The 20,900-nt window shown below is 45.0% G+C and overlaps 2 protein-coding genes across 8 annotated transcripts in view; both read right to left on the bottom strand.

Annotated features, from left to right (window-relative positions):
* Positions 1-4,849, bottom strand: part of LOC135898481 (phospholipid-transporting ATPase ABCA3-like) — a 60,263-nt gene extending 55,414 nt beyond the window's left edge. For 2 of the 7 annotated variants that reach the window (XM_065427413.1, XM_065427417.1), the window contains exons 1-5: positions 4,598-4,847; positions 2,223-2,290; positions 1,686-1,898; positions 1,042-1,264; positions 45-239 (exon numbers count right to left, since the gene is read on the bottom strand). In XM_065427413.1, coding sequence (XP_065283485.1) covers positions 45-239; positions 1,042-1,264; positions 1,686-1,898; positions 2,223-2,290; positions 4,598-4,784 — 886 coding nt within the window. In that variant the 5' untranslated portion in view covers positions 4,785-4,847. Of the gene's footprint in view, positions 1-44; positions 240-1,041; positions 1,265-1,685; positions 1,899-2,222; positions 2,291-4,597 lie in introns of all 7 variants that reach the window. The other 5 variants (XM_065427415.1, XM_065427418.1, XM_065427419.1 and 2 more) reach the window with 4 other exon arrangements.
* A 4,192-nt stretch (positions 4,850-9,041) lies between these two features.
* On the bottom strand, positions 9,042-19,520 carry Dbp80 (putative ATP-dependent RNA helicase Dbp80). The gene is made up of 7 exons (XM_065427421.1): positions 19,363-19,520; positions 19,202-19,310; positions 18,681-19,130; positions 16,993-17,170; positions 14,965-15,365; positions 13,797-13,988; positions 9,042-10,019 (listed from the first exon to the last, which is right to left on the bottom strand). Exons 1-7 carry the CDS (start codon positions 19,423-19,425, stop codon positions 9,958-9,960), a joined length of 1,455 nt encoding a protein of 484 aa, XP_065283493.1. The 5' UTR covers positions 19,426-19,520; the 3' UTR covers positions 9,042-9,957.
* Positions 19,521-20,900: the final 1,380 nt, after the last annotated feature.

Raw genomic sequence — 20,900 nt, forward strand, 5'->3', positions numbered from 1 at the left:
CTTCAAATGCTGCGAAAATCTCGGAGAAACTGGTGGCCTCTCACCTCCCTGATAGCCGAGATCAGCGACGTTTATGAGGAAGTAGTTGAAGGCCACATTTGGCAACAGGAGGCAGAGGGTAATGACCTTCTCCAGAACATTTCCATGAGCCACGACGGACGGAACGGACGATGCGAGGCCGAAAGGAACGACCAGGGACCCGAACACCACGAACGACATGGTGACCAGGCCCACCGATGCTGCGACGACAGTGAGAGAGGCATATATGCAGTCCTCGGCTGCCTCAGCGAGCGCGGTTAAGAAGGCTTCGAACGTTCATCGATGCCAGCGCCGCAGTAAAAGACACCTCTTGACCGCATCAACGCGGCCCTGCCTTGCACGCAACGTAGTCATGGACGTCGGAACTCCGTGGCCTTTCCTTGCCTCTCCTTCCTCTCCCTCGCTATGCCCTCGTCCCGAAAGGTTAGAGCAGCGTTTAACATGTTGTACATTCCATTTTGTACAAGCGGTGTGCTTTATTGTATCTGCAAATGCTCCTTTTCTTAAAAGAACTCATTAAAGCTGGCTTTTCCGCACTGAGAGACATTGTGGGGAAAAGACCACCTTATAGGTGGTAGTGGTGGCAGCACGCTCAAGCAGCACCACAAGCTGTAGCATTAATCATTAAAAAAAGTGTAGATACGCTTCAAGCTGTCTATTAATTCGCCTTCCCACGACCAAGCAGCAAATTAAGAGATAGCCTGATTGGTAGAGTCACTGGCATGGGCAGGTTGTGGTGTCCGGTTTAAACACCAGATTAGGATCACGTTTTTCTTCAATTGCTAAAACGAATGTGTTATTATGCAATGTAAGTTCCCCTGTAGCCTTATGGTATATTCAGGTGGATGAGAATCGAATGTGACTACTACTACCACCCACTACTGCGACCACTACTAGTAATTGTAGTAGTAGTAGTAGTAGTAGTAGTAGTAGTAGTAGTAGTAGTAGTAGTAGTAGTAGTAGTAGTAGTAGTAGTAGTAATGGTGGTGGTGGTGCACTCACGCCTGGGCACGAGCGTGGCGACAACGAGGCAAAAGAGGGAGCTCGAGGCGCAATGCATGATAACTCCCATCAGCAACAAGACGATGTTCGAGCGCGGCAGCAACGCGTGCGTCTTGGTGAGCACGGTTGCGGGCAGCGAGCCCATGAGCAGTATGATGAAGGACCAGCAGAAGCCGCCCAGCCACCAGACGAACTCGGACAGCCCATTGGTCACCATCAGCTCCTGCGTTTCACACAAAAGTGACATTCGCCGCCAGCACTTCGCATATCCGTAGCTTATACACGACGGTTGCTGCTAACACAGTGCGTCGGTCATGTAATAATTTGTCTTGACACGATGAGCGGTTCGTTTTTCGTGTTCCAACAATTGTTTCTTCCACGCATCAGCGATTTCAACACTTTTGACTTATTCTAACTTTGTTTGCATTAATTGAAAGACGCACCGCTTTTTAAATAAATTAATTGTGAATGAATGAATGAATGAATGAATGAATGAATGAATGAATGAATGAATGAATGAATGAATGAATGAATGAATGAATGAATGACGTAGCGAGAAGGTGGACGCAATCATTCCGAATCTGGAACATAGCTGCTTTTGTCATAAATGCTACTCCTGGAACATAAGCCCTCCGCGCGCTTACCTTAGTGCCCGAGCATAGCTCAGAGGCGGTCTTCTTCACCAGGAAAGGCTGAATCATGCACATGCTGACCGCGTAGGGAAAAATGCCGAACATGATCTTGATGTATGTAGCGTCGTTGCGGGGCGCGCTCTGCTCCTCCACGTCGCCCGGTAACAGCAGCTCCTCGTCGAGTGCCTCCGGCGGTTGCTGAATGCTGTACGCGTCGTCGCCCTCCTGTCGGCAGCATTTAACGAAGCAGATTTAACAATGTGGCTCGAAAAGAAGCAAACGGGGCTCCGCAAGGTCGTTTTCAGGTATGTGTTCGGCATGCGGTGAAATGTACTTTGTTCATTTCTCTTTTGATATCTCTACTTGCATACCGTGTTTATTGAACGTCGTCGGACATGCATCGTCTCGCTTGCTATAACAACTACATCGCAATGTTTTCTTAAAGGCTGTTCTAAATTGCAAGTGATACGTCCTTGCTATGCGAATGGGGTCATCGCCTTACACACTTCCAACAACGATGCAGATCTGCTCTGAAGAAATCGAACTCACCACCGGGATCAGGTTTTCGCTCTCACTTGAGACGGCGCCGAGGTAAGAAGCTGCCCAGGCGAATACGTCTGGAAAAATGCGTTGTACCAAAAACACCTTACATGATGCTCAACTACATGCGACAATAAGGAAAAAAGTTCGAGCGTGAAGGGACATCTCAATTACTGCGTGCGTGCGTGTGTGTGTGTGCGAGTGTGTGTTGTGTGTGTGACAGGTGGTCGAAATTAGTGGTTGGAATATCCGAAATTAGTGGTTCGATCGAAATAGTGGTTTTGGAACGTAAAACCCCAGAATTTAATTTTAATTAATTTTAGAATAAATCTGAAATCAAAAGCGATAGTGACATTACGGACAAAGTATAAAAAAGGACACGCATGCGCGCTGTGAGGACAGTGGAATTACACTCTCTAATATTGGGTTCGATGTGCCGCGCTAGGGCCTTCCTCTACATGACTAAATGCGATTCTACGTGACAGTCGGTTTCATCGCAACTCTCACAGGCCACAGAAGTTGTGTTTGAGACGTGCATTTTTGTTTACTTTATTGGCGCTGAAAGAGTCAACTTCAAGCAGTGTAGTGAAGCCAACTCTTTCTAGATTTAACCGAACTTTTGAGGATGTTCATGCAAATAAATATATTATTCTGAGTGTATTTCGGGCATCTATTAATATGGGCCCATTCAATAAAGCATTTGGACAATATTGGCATTTTGGAAACGTTTTTTCAAACACAGCTTTGGAGGTAAAGGTTTAGAGATATATTAACTCAAGGCAATTAAGTGTAGCTGCAACAAAGAACAATAATTGCATTGCTTCATTGATAAGCTCATGCTCTACAACAATATAGTTTATGTTTTCACACCTACTTACCTACAAAAGGGTACAAAATGCACGCATCTTTGGCATAACACAGCGCTCATAACGAAATAAACGAATTAAAATTAACTGGTAACCTAAAGGAACCAAGTTGAACCCTCACTGATTCACAAGCAGGTAGCCTCACGCTCAGGTGACTTGCGAGACAGTTTGCTGTGCCATGAATCTTACTCGAACAAGGGTGGTGGGCGTCATGTGCAGTGCCTCGGGGAAATGCCCATGCAGCAGTACGACGATACCTGCTTACCTGTTTTTGCTCATGTTACACCGACCAATTAATTGCGACAAAATCATTAACCAACAAATTGAAAAGTTAGAATTACCCCAGATAAGGCACTATATCCTAGAGAGCTTGTCGAATGGGTGCCGCAGTGCTACAGTTGACATGCCTAGAGGGGGCCGCGCCCCTCCTTGCAAAATGAAGGGGTGCCACCCCCCGCCCCCCAGACTTTAAGCACTGTCTTAGGCATAGCCTCACGTGACTTAAACATATGCCGTGTGCAGGAGCGCATCGAGGAAATCCTGCAAATCTTGCATACGTTGTGGAACACAAATTCGTTCCAATGCAACTGACTTCGGTGGCTTCAGTACACCATGTTACAACGTTCAGTACTTTTTTCTTTCTTTTCTAACGACGCAATAGGCACGGTTGTCATCCCTTGAACGCCCAGCGCTGGGCCGAATCTTTGATACCTGCCCTTGAGCAGAAAAAGGAGTGAAGAAGAGGAAGCTACATGATACGAGGGCACTGTGGAAGCCTTATAAAATCTTATCTTGATAATCGCTATCAATATGTTGAAATAAACAATAGCCGCTCAAATTTGAAGCATATCACCAGAGGCGTTCCTCAAGGTATTATTCTTGGCCCGTTCCTGTTTATCATATATATAAATGACTTAGTAAATATCTATAAAGATGCGAAATACGTAATGTACGCAGACGACGCCAATATATTTTTTTCGTCACCTGACTCTAGTAGCCTTGAGAATAAAGCTAACACTGCTCTGAAAACTCTTCATGTATGGTCAAAACAAAACTGTCTACAAATCAATATAAACAAAACAAAAGCTTTTAAATTTGTTTCTGAAATCAAGTCTTGACATTTATATAACTGGTGTACGAGCTTTACGTGAACATTTTGTCACTCAATCTTTCTTAAATAATTGAAGAGCGTTTTTCAGATAAGTTGTGTTTTTTGCGTTTATATTTGTGCATATTCCACATATAGTCAATTGTTATGTATATATATGCCTCCTGTGCAATCGCTGTTTGCCTTGTAAAGGAGGCTGCGGGCTCTAGTCAAGTCGCTTGCCCAAAGCGACTTTTACCCGCAGTCTCCTCCATCACTGATGGAAATAAAGAAGTTATTATTATTATTATTATTTGCTGTTGATCAAAGCGTGCGCAAGTACTGCAGCTTTACCACGATGAATGTAGTCATCGCGTGTATTGGGTGCGTGTGCCCAGCCTGTGTCGTGTATTATACATGTGCATACGCACCGAGGCCTAGCCGCGCGTTCCCCTTGTGTGCGGAGGTGCTGGTCAGCGAAGCGACGTAGATGTACACGTAGGTGATGAAGGCTGGAAGCAGGAACTCCAGCACGGTCAGAAACCTCTGCCGGCGAAACTGGTACGTGTAGACGTCCTTCCACAAGAGCAAGCGGAGGTGTAGCCACCACAAAGACATTATTACTGCTGCGAGCGCGGCGAGAGCTCGAGGGAGGCTCGTTCTCGTTCTTTGTTTCGTCGTCTTTTCAAATAGGTGGCGTCGTTCCTCTGTAAAGACACATGCCCACAACGCGGCCGCGAGTGGGGGAGCTGTCTTTGAGATGCGCACGTAATAAAGCGAATTGCACCTTTAAGGGTGTTTTCTCGCGTCTATAACTCATCCCTTTACAGTTACACTCATAGAAAGGTGTTTAGGCGAACTTATGCATCCATTTGAAAGGCCGATATTTTGTTGTAATTGCGCCATTTTTCCCTCAATGCGTATTTGGCCGAAATGCAGAATACGTTTTATTTTACAACATCTTTCATTACATAAGTATACTCGCGGACAACTTTCTGTGGCTATGAAGAGAAAGCTATGGAGGAGAAGCGCGCACAAGTGAAAACGCTTCTGAAAATAGTCCCGCGTTTTAACCCACGTAAGTTTAGGCTGGGGAAGAGAAAACGTGGACACCTTATTATCAACAGTTCAATAAGACAGAACACACTACTGAGTGAAAAGGTTTACTTATTTTGTCGCTTTTCCCTTCCGCGCCTTGGGGAACGCGAAACCGTTGCACGTGGACGCTGCGTCGATTCAGCGTCTGTTCCGAGCAGGCGCCAAAAGCAATGTCATACGCTGCCGGACTACTTGGCGCGGTAACACATGCGCAGCAGCCACGCACTCGTAGCTTTCCCTTCACAGCCGCAGAAGGTTGTCACCGTGTATAGTCTATTGATTGATTGAAAACATCTTTATTTGCAGGATATTCGTTGAACTCGTGGGTGGGCCGCCTATTCCGGTAGCCCACTGGTTACTACTGCTGCGCTGGCCCTCCCCACCAGCCAATGCTGACGGTCAGGATCATCGCTGTGCAGAATAGCCTCCCACTGCTCTTTTGAGGGATTTGGAATGGGGTCAACTATGGGATTAAATTGGCAAGCCCACACCATGTGGTAGAGGTTAGCTACCTCTCCACAGTGTGGGCATTGCGGGGAGTATAGTGTAGGGTACCACTGGTGTAACTTAGCTGGCGTTGGGTATGTATTAGTTTGTAGTCTCCTAAGTGCGTTCTCTTCCAACTTATTGAGGGATTTATGTGGTGTTGGGTACTCATTCCTGGCTGTTCTAGTCTTCGGGACGTCTGCCGAAGTAATCCCGAGTGTGTTTTCAGAGACGTTTATGAAAAAATAAATCGAAGAAAAAAGTAGTAGCGCAGCCTGGATTGTTAATCAAAAGTGTTAGCTCTCGACTACTACTTTTTTTTTTATGAAGAGGGGGGGGGAGGGGATACACAGTGACAGTCACACACAGAAAAGGCGCAATCACAAGCACTAAATACAGGTTGCGCTTTAGGAGTGCGGTAAGGATTAGGCCCTTCACCAAAACGAGGTACCAGTCTCGGTTGAATATCACATTCATCACAAACATGCTTTAGGTGCACAGCCTTGCGCGCGGCACGTGCCCGGGCCGACCCGAAAGCCTGGGCGCGACTTGGCCCGAGGGCAAGGCGGGGCCGTCCGAATCGATTTTCAGCGGGCCCGAGCAGGACTCGGGCATGAGGCGCGGGCCCAGGTTGGGCTTGAAGCCACGGGCCCGTGCCGATCTCGGGCCCACTCTTTAAAGCGCCTAAGTATACCTTTGAGTACACGCGAACATTATGCATTGCATGGTCCAAGGCATTTGGTGCCAAGCTGAAGTGACACGTCCAAAGAGCTGGCTCTTAGTATACCTCAGCAAAGGAAATAGAAAAACAGATGAAGTTGTAATTCCTTAGCGAAGTTACTAGCCTCTCGGTAGTCAGCATATTTCGTGTCCGCGTCCGTTAACAGAAATGTGGCGCGATCGCGGCCAGGAGCAGAGGCTCGTACCCCTGGTAAGGCAGAGGCTTCAAGCACACCGCAAAGTGAAGCGAACAGGGCATACTCTATCCATGATAGAGTGCATAAGCACGACTGAACGAGGACATAGAAACCATCGACCAGCCATATTTGGTAACTAATTCTGAACAAGTGGTGGAATTCTTTAAACACTGGCAAGACAGGAACCTCGTTTCTTTTTCTATTGACTTAAAAGACCTATACTATTCTCTCCCGCAGAATGAGGTTATGAAAAGTGTAAATGACTGCATTGACCAGTTTGGAGCGGTTCGATTTCAAAACGCTGGTGGTTTCACTTGCGGCAGGTTTTTAGAACTTCTTCGTTTTTATGTTAACTCGACTTACGCGATTGGGAAGCAAATGTTGTCAAACAAAGAGATGGCATATGCATTGTGTCATGTATTGCTCCCTGCTTAAGTGACTTATATCTAGCTAACCGTCACCAGGTTCTTGATGAATGCCTAAAACATGACACCGATGTAGTGAAAGCGTTCAGATTAGTTGACGATTTCCTAATCATATTGAATAACGAATCAGACAATTTTGACTCGCTGGTTTCAAAAACCGTAACCTCGTTCACTGAAGTGTTGTCCCCTTTGTCGTTGACACATGAAGGCAATTTCATAAGGTTTTTACACTTAGGATTGTACTTTTCCCCACAAAGGCCTGCTGGAGTTATCAGCCGAGAGGCAATAAGCCAGTCCTACCATTTCATTCAGCTCGTTCAAAACTCGTAAAATGCGCAGTAGTAACACCATACTTCAATAATTCTCTGACAAAGTCATGTGACCACAAAGTGGAAGCCAGTTTCGGAGATCAGGCCAAGCACCTGGCAGATTCTGGTAACCCGATGCGTATGCTGGCCTCTGTCGTGGAGAGCTTAAGCAGGAAGTGTAACAACGCATTGAATGGAAGCAGTGCCACTGCTAGAGCAAAGAAAGTTGCTGCGGTACCATACATTCATTGCATTTCACATAATCTCAAAATAATAGCGGCAAAATCAGTGGTGGACTTGGTGTTCTCTGCCCCTGAGCATCTACAGAAACTATGCAAACAGATTAGTACAGAGAACAACAAAAGGTACGCATGTTCTACTCAACATCGCAAACAATTTGTAACTTGCACTCATAACATTGTCTATGCCATTCCACTTTTGTGCGGAAAAACGTATGTTGCTCAAAACGGCAGATACATCAATGAGAGATTAAAAGAGCATTGATATAATGTCGCTAGGGTAATCACAGGTCATTTGGGTATTCATTGCCGAGATTGTTCCTGCAAACCCATGTTTGAAAGCACTTCCATTCTGTATAGGGCTCATAGCAGGATGACAAGGGAGACTGTGGAGGCCTACGAAATTGCAAAATTAGAAGAAAGGTGCGTGAGCATCAGTGTCGCTTTCTCAAAAGGAGATATGATTCCTCAGTTCATCTTTGTAACCATTGCAGTATATGTTTTCACAATGCCTTGCACACGTGTATGGTTCATCGACATGCACCATTGAATGTTTTTTGCTGTCACATTTGTTCCCGCTCGTACAGTACATATTTATTGATGCATGCGAAAATAAAATCTATAGTTGAAAGTGAAGCACTGTCTCTGAGTACGTGTTTCTTTCTACGTCTTCGTTCAGTCGTGCTTATACACTCATGGATGTTACGCCCTCAGCAACCTAAGATTCTCATGTTCAGTGTGGGAGCGTGCTGTACCATAAGGTGAAATTAGCACTGCCATGAAGTCACACCGCAAGGTAAAATTTGCATGTAACCTGCACCCTGCCCTTACTGTCAAAATTCAGTGCGGTTATACTATAGGTGCGAGATATATGCGTAAAAATGTGGTACTGTCTCACCTGCCAGTCTATCTATCAGTTGCAACAATTTTCACTGTCATCTAAAATCTGGATCGCCCAAAATATCATGCTGTGGCTGCTATATTAAAACACTAACCAAATCCACCAGCCTCGCATATGTGGCAGAGGGTGACTTTGAGGTAAAGGATTATGGCAAAAAGCTAGCCTTATATTCGAATATACGATATGTGAATAGGGAAACTGGAACTTGTATCAGAGCTTGTGTATTAGTGTTGGTTGTAAGCAGTTTTATCTGTGGCTCTGCATCTGAAGCAACACACCATGACTGCAACCAGACTAGCATTTCAAGACACCACTCTCTCAAGTGCCGACCTGCACACCAAGCAACACCTTGGCTGCATACACGCTCCCACTATATAAACATTCGAATCCTACAGCCACTAATCGCTCCTACAGGAACAGTTTATGATACATATTAAAAGGGAAAAAAAGGAAATGTCATCACACAGGTAAAGTCAGTGCAATTAATTGTAACACTCAGCGTACGTTTACCCTTTGCAGTTTTTATTCCCGGTTCCTTTGGCACATCCTTTTCAACAGCATATCATGCCCTGTGGTAGCTGTGGGCAAAACAAGTGTTTATACATCTGGTCTAACCATCACTGCACCAATTTGGTGGAGGTTCAGCCAACTTTTCTTAGGCTCACCAGCGAATCTGGCCTGACCAGTCATATGACCAGGCTGTCATTATTTTTACTTGTGGCACACAAATGAGGTCACCATAAAAATCACTGCACCAACATGATGAATAACTTAAAACAAATTCAGACAACGAAATGAACAAAACTCTGCTCTTCTTAAGTGATTAAGTAGCTGGTACTAAAAACATTGAACTGCATTTATGAATTCAATGTATTTCAGCTAATCTGCATAAGGAAAAAAAATTTAGCAAATAAAACATTAACTGCTTTCTGATGCAACACTGCATTCAATAACGACCGCTGCACTAACTTCTGCTCCTATATTAGCAGCATCCAAAGAGTCAAGCTATAATCCAAACTATCTGGAGTCTCACAGCCAGAAATCACACATTCCACAACCAACTCTCGGCATGGCTTCCAAAAGGTGGGCTATGGACCCTTCTTACACAGCACCACCGGCATTCATCACAACACACACAAGGCTGATGTGAAGCAATGTTTACAGAGCACATTGACAACTTAGTGACTGCATTAGACACCTTGGAAACGTTTATATCAATGACTAAAAAGCATTTTTACTGTCCTCTGTGCACACATTGGTCGGAGAGCAGTCCTATGAAAAATTGGCTTCCACAGTCTTTGCAGCAAGTCCACAATGTCACAAGTGGCCAAGGTGTAAATGAATGTTGAATTGATGAAGAAGCTCGTAGCATTGCCGTAATGAAGATCCTCCTGGAGAAATTTGCGGGCTTGCTTGCTCACTTCTGAATCTTCTCTATCTGTTCCATGTCTTCTGCATCCAATTTCTGAATGGGACGCGCTGCCAAGAAGAACCAAGGTAAGAGTCTTATACTATAACAGGCTGTCACACAAGCCTCCTTTCACAAATTCCGCAGTGCAGTTGAACCTCGCAATAACAAAATCAGCAGGGAACACAAAAAAATTCGCTTTCGCAAGAATTTCATTGTTGCAAAACGAGACAGCGCAGATAGGTAATGTGTCACAGAATGAAACTTTGCTATCAAAATTTCGTTAGCCTACTTTGGCAAGCTTGCTCGAGGATATAAAACCGCATTGACGAACATACAAATTGGGCCGCATGTGTCGATCAGCAGTGGCAGCAATGCCGTGGAGCAGTATTTTCGGTCAACCGCTTTCAGAGATACGATCACTTTTGCGAAATATTGCACAACCCGGCATCGGACGCAGTGCAACAGCACTCCACACATGGAGCAGCATTCTCCAGTTCCCGCTGTCACCCGTAGGCGCCAGTGTATCCGGTGACGAGTGCGCAAGTGATCTTACTTCATGTACACGAAGGCTGTCGATCAAGATTACAGCTTCAAGATGGCAGCCATAACTTGTTTCAAGTGCAAACACTTCCGGCACTTGGTTGTTTTTGTAAACAAAAATGGCGGTGCCCAGGCAAGTGTAATGTGGTGGTACATTACGAAATCTTAGTGCAAAGCAATCGCATTTGAGCACACTTTGCAGCCTTTTAGCCTTGAGCGAGTAGGTAATATGCGGGATTACGTTCCGGCAAATTTCGTTGATGCGGTATTGTAGTACAGCTACATTTCGTTGTCAAGTGGTACGAAATGCACTGAATCCTATAGGCGTTCGCCGGGGATACGAAAATATTTCGTTGCCGCAAGAATTTTGTAGTTGTGGGATTTCGTTATCGTGGGTTTTGACTGTATCACAAATTTAGTGTACATTCACCAGGTTACAGCTTGCAAGAAAAGACAAGCTCTACTTCTCTGCGTGACATTCACATGACAGTAGAAACTCAGCTATGCCTGGTCTGACTATGACTAAACAACCATTTACAACTGCTCAACAGTGGGATGGGAGATGGGTGAGGTGCGAGCTACAGCTCCAGAATTGACATCAAGCAGCTGAGTAGCCAATTTTCGTCATGGCGACACTGCCTTGGCTGTTAGGCATAATCAGCACTGCTTCATCAGGTGCTAGTGACCAAATTTGTCATTTGGTCTTGTTCACCAAGAAACTACTACATCACCAAAGAAAGCAAAAATGCGATGTGCGCGGGAGACATTTTAAATGGCACCAATTTTCAATGTCATGCGTACGAATGACATCCAAAAAAAATCAAGCAACACAATGTAATTATATCTGAAACTTCAATAATAAAAAAATAAACAGTCAGTGGCATGGCGGCTTCATCTTCAACTTGTCTCAACTATGGGCTGTGTCAACAGCAATGCGACTTTCTTACGGAAACCAAAACTATTGATTGTAGATGTTTTGAAACTTACATTCATTCATTCTGAATAATTAAAAAATTTGGAATACTGAAATTCGACCTAAAGTGAATACCAAATGGCATAATACTACTCGAATATATTGACTATTTGCCCAAGCCTAAATATGTTACCTTGCAGACACGTTTCTCAATTCTTGACTGCAGCCACAGAAAACGAAATACCGTATTTACACGATTTTAAGTTGACTACTTTTTTTACATATGAAAGTCTGAAGTTGGGGGGTCGACTTACAAACGAAACCAAAATATGGCCCCGCCAAAAAAAGCTAGACCCACGGGAGCTACAACGTAGTTACAATTTTATGTTTGCTCTATGGCCCTACCCGTATCTTTTCGCTATCCTGCATGTTTGTTCACTTTTGGAAGAGTTTTTCAACATTTTTTAGAGTTTTACAGTGCATGCAACACTCATGGGGGGGTCAATAGTTGATGGAAGCGCTGCTGTTCCCATTAGCGGCGGCACCCTCAGAACGGCGGCGCTTGCGGGGAGTATCGGTGGTTCATGGAAGAGCAGACACCACTCGCAGCTTTCTCTTTCTCTGTTGAAAGGCATTGGTTCGACGCATTCCACTTGACTGCCGGCTACGTGCTACATCTATGCTTCCCCAGTCGTCATGAGTGCTCCAGGCCCCACTAATCGTTCAGCACTCGTTCACAGCAGCGTTCAAGAGGGCTGCCATCCATTACGCCGAAGAAACAAATCACTGCGCAGCGGGCCACAATTTCTATGTTTCTGAACAGGTGGTGCGAGAGTGGCAACTGCAGCGAAGCGAAATTTTCACCTGTGCCGGCAAGTGGGAAATTTCCCATGTGCCGAAGTCTGGACACTTTCCGGAGCTGTAGGCTAGCTTGCAGCGTACGTCGTTGAAATGCGTGATCGATCCCTGCCAGTGAAGTGCGACATGGTCATGAAACAAGCCCAGACCTTCGCCTTAATTTTAACGCCTTGCTCCGCCGTGGGTATGAGTGGCTGGCGGCAGAAGACTGCAAAATAACGCCAACCGGACCTGTCAAAAGAGCCTCCCTGACGGCTGCGTGTGGTTGGGTGCATTTGGCGTGGGCTGCTGTGCCACAAGATGTCCTGGTGCGGTTTGCCAAATGTGAAATTTCGCTGGACCATGACGTGCTGTGTGACCGCAGCAACGATGATGATGGCAACACTAGTGAAGACGAGAAGTCCAGTGTCCATGTCAGCTACTAATAAATTTTCGTTAGCGAATGCACCCTCGAGTATGCTCCACTTTTCTTTTTTTTCCTGTCACGCGATATGGGGGGGTCGACTTACATTCGAGTCGACTTACAATCATGTAAATACGGTACTCCAAGCTCTCATACCAAGCACAGACGCATGCCATGCTTTCAAGCTTACAACAATCGCACTACATTTGCTTTCTTAAGGGCACGAGCATTGAGTGACACTCTTGTTTCTTGCACAGCACTTCCAATTAACCTCCCGAGACGACTGGGGAGTAAATTCAAAATAAATCGGAAAAATATAGTACTGTATAAAATTCATGGGTTTTATTATAAATATGATATCAGAGCATAAGTTTAGTTACAAATTGAGTTACTGAAGTGTCTGGAATAAATAGAATTAATTAGGAATCCCTGAGACGACTAGGGACGAAATTCAAAATAAATCATAAAGTATAGTACTGTACAAAATTCACGAGTTTCATTATAGATATGATATCAGAGCATAAGTTTAGTTACAAGTTGAGTAACTAAAGTGTACAGAATAATAAGAATTAGAAATCACTGATTACCGCACACCAAAGCAGAGAATCGTAGACTTGGAGACCTGCCACGTGAGCAAGACTTTGGCGAAATTCCTGGAATCCCGCAAGTAGAAAGCGGGAGTAATGACGTCAGTAATGACATCACACACAAGAAGGTGGCATGATATTTAACCAGCTAATTAGTGGAAAACAGTTGCCTCCAAGTTCAGTTTGTGCATTGTGTTCGCCTAAAGTTAACCTAAAGAACACCAACGCCTAGGTGTGATCGCCACTAAGAGACACCTAAGTCAATGACTAGGGTTCCCTACCATATTTTTTTTTTTTCAAGAACATAAATAATGCAACGCTCACATGCCCAACCAATACAGAAGCAGTGGTCAGCCAATGTAATGTCAGTTAGGCTAACAGATGAACAGAAGTCATTGCCACTGTATTGGTATGCTAGTATTGTGCCAAAATTTGCAATATAGTGCTAATAAAAAAATGTTATCGAGAGCCCGTAGAGGGCTTTCAATGTGGCAGCACCCGCCGAGCAAAGTTGGAATGGCAAACAGTGACACATTAAACTTACCAAAGTGTTCCTCAATCTGCTTGAGGACCGCTAAGCTCCGGTTGCCTTCCACCATATTGACAGCAATGCCCGATTTGCCAAACCGGCCCGTGCGCCCAATGCGATGCAGGTATGTTTCGCAATCGGCCCGGCCCTTCATGTCAACAGGAAGGTCAAAGTTTACGACCACAGTGACCTGCTCCACATCAATGCCTGCAAGTAAGCAAACAAACATGCAAGCATATTGAAACCATACATTTGGAAACTGAAACTGGACAAAGCAGAACCAGACCAGACAACTCAACATGAAAAAAGAAAGAAAGAAAGAGATCCAGCAAAAGAATAATGACAATGTAACTGGTGTACCACTAATGCTTGCTGTTTTACAAAAATTTAACCAAACCTTAAATAATACATCTGGAAAAACCCATCTCACAATGAATGTCAATTTTACTGCAATCAGCATTGAAGCAATGTATCGAAACACCATACTGCAATGTAAACGAAACAGCACAGTCCGTATTGCCATAGCCATCAGCAGAAATTATACGAGGACAGCTAACGCCAGAACACTTTCCTTATTTTTGCCTTCACAGACTTTATCCTTGCGTTTACTGCTGTTCATAACAGCTTAGAGTTTCATATAATATTTACTAGAGGGAACTACGGCGCTAGTGTCTACAGGAGCTGCAAGCGAGGTGCTTCAACCAGCATAGGAATGATGGTTAGTAGAGACCTTGGATTTGCCTAAACTTGGTCCTCCTGGCTTTAAACGCCTTTGCAACTTTCTAAACTCATCATTTTCAACAACGTATGGCTATAAATAATTAAATAATCATTATTAAAATTGATGGCAGGATTAGAACACTAGACCTCTAGCATAGAAGCCAGACATTGAAACCATTCCGCCACAGACACATGCATCGATAAGCGGCACAGAACACCCTAATAAATTTCTCACAGGCAAGTGAGCACCTTTGAATTTGGCCACCTCGACAGGCTGAATCACTCCAATTAGTAGCAATTATGCTTGTTGAGGATAAGGCCATGTATGAGACTGATAATAGGCTTGTGGTGAATCTGGAAACAGTACCCTCCTTTTTGCTGTCGATAAAGGCAGTGGAAATAGTGAGCCCGGAGCAGACAATGGTGATGGTAGGACGGAAGAAGCCATTAACTTGAGACTTACCCCGGGCACAGACATTGGTGGTGATGAGGACACGGTCGAGACCCTTGCGGAATCGTTCTAGTACAGCAATACGCTGTTCAATGGTGAGCTCGCCGGAGAGCAGGGCCACAGCATGACCCTCCTTGGTCATTTGTCCGGCCAGCCAGACAGCTGCCTGACGTGTGTGGCAAAAGATAATTGTCTGCCCAATAGCCAGCACACCGTAGATGTTGGAAATAGCCGAGAACTTTTCTTCCTTACTAGCACACACCACATAGTACTGCTTGATGTTCTCCAGGGTTTCCTCCTCCTTGCGCAACCGGATCACCACGGGGTTGGAGATGATCATCTCTGCAAACTCCATCACATCCTTGTCATAGGTGGCTGAGAACAGCATCATCTGGCAGTTTGGAGAAAGCCGCCTGCAAAGACATATGCCACACTGCTAAATGACTGCTGAAATACCAAATGGACACTACTTAACAAAAAAGATGCAAGGGCCCCTCACCAGGCCGCAGAGCAAATTTCGGTTATACGCTGGAAGTTGTTAGTTGTGTGCTGGAAGTTGTAGAACACTCTAAGGAGTGTTCTACCGCAAGCATTTTTCAAATTGGTTCACTAATAGCCAAGATATAAATATTTCAGAGTCGCAAACCCTCAATTTCAAAAGACGAACACCCCTGCCAAGAGAGACACTCTCCCCACTTGTCCCATCTAGCCTCCGCAAACAAAATTCCTTCCCTGCGTTCGCCCATGCCGGAGCTGGAGAATTGCGTGATGCATACGTCACGAGCAAAGACTCTTTTTTCTTTCTCGCTTTTTTTGCTGCGCGACGAGCTAACAGTGATGGCCTCAAACGCGAGCTGTTACGTTTGTCTTGTTTCGTGCAGCGCATGATTTTGTGCGCTGTGCACTAGGACAACCCTGACTAGCAATATAAGCCAGTGCTGCATGAACACTGAGGCAGACGCAAGCGGATCACAGAGCATGATCGCGCACTGGAACACGGTAGAAAATCACATAGTTTCGTTGTCAGCACGCATGACTGCACTACATGAGAACAAGCAGACGAAACGTAAGTACATCTCGCTTGCTGCAGTGCAAAGTAAATCAAAAACATGCAGACATTCTGTTTTTGTGCATTTTATAATTTCTCTAAACTTTAATTTGTCTAGTGATGCAACAGATTACACAAATAACAGATGTTGCCTTGAATGATTCTCAAGGACATGAGTCACTATGAGCGACATCACAGCACGAACACATGCACATAGGAGCACGTGCGCACATACGTCAACCCTCCAGTTTGGAGCACGGTGCCGACGAGGAGAAAGGCAAATGGCATTCAGTTTGAAACTTCAGCTGTTTCCGTGGCGCGTAGCAATGTAACACTTGGCAGACATGATCGTTAGCACGCATTGTATGCACTGCACTTGTCAGCTCAAAATGGCCAGACCTAGTGCGGGGTGCTTTAAACAATCATTTATTCTTCACATTATGACAGCTAGCAACTGTGACACTTTGTGGTGGAGTTGGTAAAGATCAGCACACCTAGAAAATGGGAAAGGTAAAAACATACAGACATGCCAGATGTGTTTATTAATATTAAATAATCTTGCAAACATATGACAAATGCACCAGTGCAACAAATAAGCATTCTGATGATGAACACACAGAATATAACAAAAACAAAAGTAAGAGGTAAACAAAACAGATGCATCTATAAACCTAAACAGGCACTGCTTTTGCTTATTTTGTTTTTCAGTCGTCAAAAACAACTCTACCATTTAAGTTATACAGTCAAATATTGGCCATATACATACATCCTTCTATACAGTAGTATGACACATGAAATCATAGCTTATCCAATAGCAGTTCAACAAGGGATTACAGGTTTAGTATTGCACAGCGCTGCAATTATACACAGCAGGACATGTCGGCTAAGCTGTAGCCTGCCTTCTGAAAACACAACACACAAACAGCGCTAAGCAAATGCTGCACAGCCATTATAAACCAGTGCAGAACAATATAAACATTGAGGGCACTCACTTGTGGATGCGTATGGACTGGTCATGATGTCCCTGCTGGGCAATCATGATGTCTGCCTCATCCAGCACAAAGACTTTGATGCGTGACAGGTCAAAGAATTTGAACTTGAAGGCCCAGTCAATGATCTTTCCTGGTGTACCCAGGATTACTTGGTCTTCTATCTTTTCTCCTTGCGAGACTGAAAAGCACAGGAACATCACCTTCATAAATTGTGAATGATGGCAGCTAGTACACTGTCTTTGATAGAATGCACCAATGTCTCAGTACAATCAGTTTCACCTCATTTTCCAACATTGAAGGGGAACTGGTGTAAAATTGTTCTCGCCTTTTGTTGCTTTGTTAGTAGCCACCAACTCCGTAATTACGATACGACGGATCAATATGTCGAACAAGCAAAAAAATCACTAATTGTAAAGTCTTTTAAACTGACAAATTCGAAACGTGCGCCCTATTCTTTGGTGTCACGTTTGTTTACAAGTCATCTGCATACATCGTGAAAATTGGGCGGGTGAGGGGTCACGTGGTGTCACTGATGCATGGGTCAATGCAGCAGTCGAAGCCACATTGTGATCATAGGTATGAGGCATGAGTTTACAGGAAAACAGCAATGATAACACCAGGGAACAAAGTTTATTATTAAAGCGAAAACCTTAGGTGTCTATGTTGGCGGTGACCTTGGGAAAACTGTGCCATGACGAAAAGTGGCCAACACCACAGAGAGTAAAAACACGTAAAAGATAACTTGGATTGATGTCACATTTCTCAGGGAGGTTCCTGTAAACAAAGTAAATTAATGGCTAATGGTAAACAAGTAATTAATGGCCAGAAAGCCTGACATGCAGCACAGTACTGAGAGCTTGCAACAATGTCGTGACAGCCGCCTCATTAGAACACTGCTAGCACATTAGTATGCTGTACTTGTTGAAATACATTTATGTCCAAGCATATTTGTGCCTGTGCGTCAAAGGTTGTGAGCAGTACTAAAACACCGTGCAATTACATCGCATGCAAGCTAAGTGTAGCAAATATGGCAGACAACATAGTTTTGACTGGCTTGCTTACACGTAGTTTTAACTTGTTCCTTTACAAATGATGCTCTTATAGATGTCCTCCCTCCTGCCCTCCTATCACAGACAATTTTCTACTTATTTTATATCACTGTACTTAAGGCTCATCCCCTCTTTACAGAATTGCTTGAATGCTGAAAGCTGCAAATCTCGTTTTCAGTTATGCTCTGCCCAGCAACACATTCTTTTAAGCTGTCACATGGTTCACCACTTCGTACACATGTTTGAACCACTTCTTTCGCGGGGCACTTTGGTGGCTGTCATTTCTTAACACTGCCCTTCAGTGATTTGCTATTTCTACTCCTCTGCCTCAGGCTTTCATTGTCTGACATTTCTGGAGGGGCTGCCAATGTCTGTTTTCAGTTAATTCACTTTGGCGTGTTACCCAAAAGATGGCAGGAACTTCATATAGCTGCACACAAAGATAAGCCATATTAAGTTTAAAGCTCGACAGAATGTTTTTTTGCTACGTATGGTGCTTTAATACGGAATGATCAACGATTGAACAAAATCATCCCAAAGCCCATATAGGGGGCTGCTAAAGCTTGCAATGCAGCAGGCATCATGCAACACAGCCCGGCCGACAAGGCAATAGACGGCAAAAATGAGAAGGAACCTCACAGGTGACTCCGCGCACGGCATAGCAGAAGGTGATGCGGGTGCAGAACTGTGCCATCCTCTTAGCCACCTCGCCAGTCTGTATGGCCAACTCGTACGTGGGTGACAGTATCAGCACCTGCGGGTACCGCTGCTCCTCCTCCACTCGACTTAAGCTGGCCAGAATAAAGGCGGCAGTCTTTCCCGTGCCGCTCTGTGACTGAGCAATCATGTTCTGCGGAGGGTCAGCCAACAACGTGGGTAATGCCGTCTCCTGGATCTTGGACGGCAGGTCAAAGCCACTCGCGTACACGCCTTTCAGAAGTTCTGGGCGAAGCTTCAGCTCTTCAAACGTCTTGATCGAGTACAGTGGCGACTTAGGGTCTTTGCGCTGGACCTCCACGTCATGTGTCGAGCGCACAAGACGCGACCGGATTATTTTCTGCATCAATGACGCCTCCGCCGGGGTGACCACTGAAACGAGGAGCGCGTAGTGTAACCACGTGGTCGTCTCGCTCACGTAAAACACGCATTGCAATACTTACCGGGCTCATCTCCCTCTGTAGCCGCTGGTTTGCTATCAGGGTCACTGGACTTTTCATCGTTGTCGCTCGGACCTGCGTCTCCGGACCCATCGATGCTAACTCCCGACACCTGCAAAACAAGTGTCAGCGAACATTGCCGTTTCTCACAACGTTCTCTTTACCTTGTCAGTGAGACTTGAGACTAGTTTCTCTTGCTCGTCTGCGTCCTGAGCCCAACTTGACATTTTGTTAAGTCAGGCGAACACAATTCTTCGAACACGGAGTGAAATACCGCAACACAGAACACAGCTAACACCGCGTCGGAATGATAGTGATAATGTGTTCGCGTCAGCGCCACCTACTTTTTTATTCGCTTTCCGGCAATTTTGACGCGAAACGCCTTTTGTTCAGGAACAACTATAAACTAGATCACAGAGAATGCTAATAAGTGATAGCTTTATAATAGATAATATCATAATCAACTTAAGAAAAAAGCATAATGTTGCTCATACGCATTCTTAAATATAGTTTTTTTTTTTACTTTATGTTGAGCGCGGGCTTTCTGAATACTATTTTTTTTTTATTCCCGTTGTGCACTGTGAGTATTTTCTACTAACAATGATCGTCCACAAATGTCACTATCATTTTATTGCAGCGATGTTGTATACCTCTATATGGTATGAAGAACTGTATTTAGGTCCTGAGGGATCACTCTGGGACTGATGCGGGCCGCTCCCACGTCGGGACAGAGAGGCCGAACCCCTCTGCCGTCACACGGGCCCTCCGGACAGCGCTGAGTTGGTCCGCCAGTACTTCACAGTGCAGCATACGCTGCCACTACTGTTCACCTCGAGAACCATCACCAGCCAACGCCAAGCAGCGCCAAAGCATGTGTTCTAAATCGAGCAAAACCAATTTTATTAACGATGACCGGGTTAAGGGTACGCTCGTGTCTGCAGAAGCCTTACCCTCCAAGGAAATTTTAGTGCCGTAAGCAAAAAACTCCCTACAGGTGGGCCGATCCCGAAGATAGTGCAATACCGACTCGTCCCGCGGCGAACGTGAAGCGGGCGTTAAGCACTCCCCATACGTGGGCCGATCCCGAAGATAGTGCAATGCTGGCCCGACCCGCCGGAGCAGAAATCTCCCTTCAAAGTGCCTCGATCGCACCCCATTTTCTGTTATCTTGTGTTATGAGCACGTTATGAATAGAGCGGACCGAGTGGGCTATGTCTTCCGATACTTCCGAAAACGACCGTGCTACGGTGGCTAGCCACCGTAACCGTGCTCCGAAATCACAGGGATCACCTGTGAACGGTTTCTGAAGCATTCACTGCAATGATCTATAGATATCGACTAGAATATTCTCAGTCGTCTCGCAATGGCTCTTTGTACCGAATGAGAACTGCCTAGCGTGGGAGGCAGGAGCGCACGACGAACACAACGAAGAACGAACGAGCTTGACATGACATCATTAATCATTGCTCTCTCTAAAAAAATGTTTATTATTAATGCTTTTTTTTTAAACCTACACTTCGTGAAGCCTCGTGTGGCCCATCCAGTATGGGAGGACTTTGGCTGTAACCAATCAGAGCAGACAGCGCGTTGTCTTCTGCCAATGCTTGTGCATCAGCAGACGAAAAGCGCCAGCTGACTCCGCACTTCGTCTGACTTCGCACTTACTGGCTGCGTGAACTATATGGCTGCGTATATGCCTTTG

This window comes from Dermacentor albipictus, chromosome 2 (genome assembly GCF_038994185.2).
Source record: "Dermacentor albipictus isolate Rhodes 1998 colony chromosome 2, USDA_Dalb.pri_finalv2, whole genome shotgun sequence".
Lineage (NCBI taxonomy): Eukaryota > Metazoa > Arthropoda > Arachnida > Ixodida > Ixodidae > Dermacentor > Dermacentor albipictus.

Excerpts from the sequence above, each read along its gene's own strand:
- Dbp80 (XM_065427421.1), bottom strand. The coding sequence starts at position 19,425 with ATGTCAAGTTGGGCTCAGGACGCAGACGAGCAAGAGAAACTAGTCTCA. Across the intron at positions 15,366-16,992 it reads CAGTCCATACGCATCCACAA|GCGGCTTTCTCCAAACTGCC; the intron begins GTGAGTGCCCTC and ends ATGTCTTTGCAG. Across the intron at positions 10,020-13,796 it reads GCAGATTGAGGAACACTTTG|CGCGTCCCATTCAGAAATTG; the intron begins GTAAGTTTAATG and ends TCTTCTTGGCAG.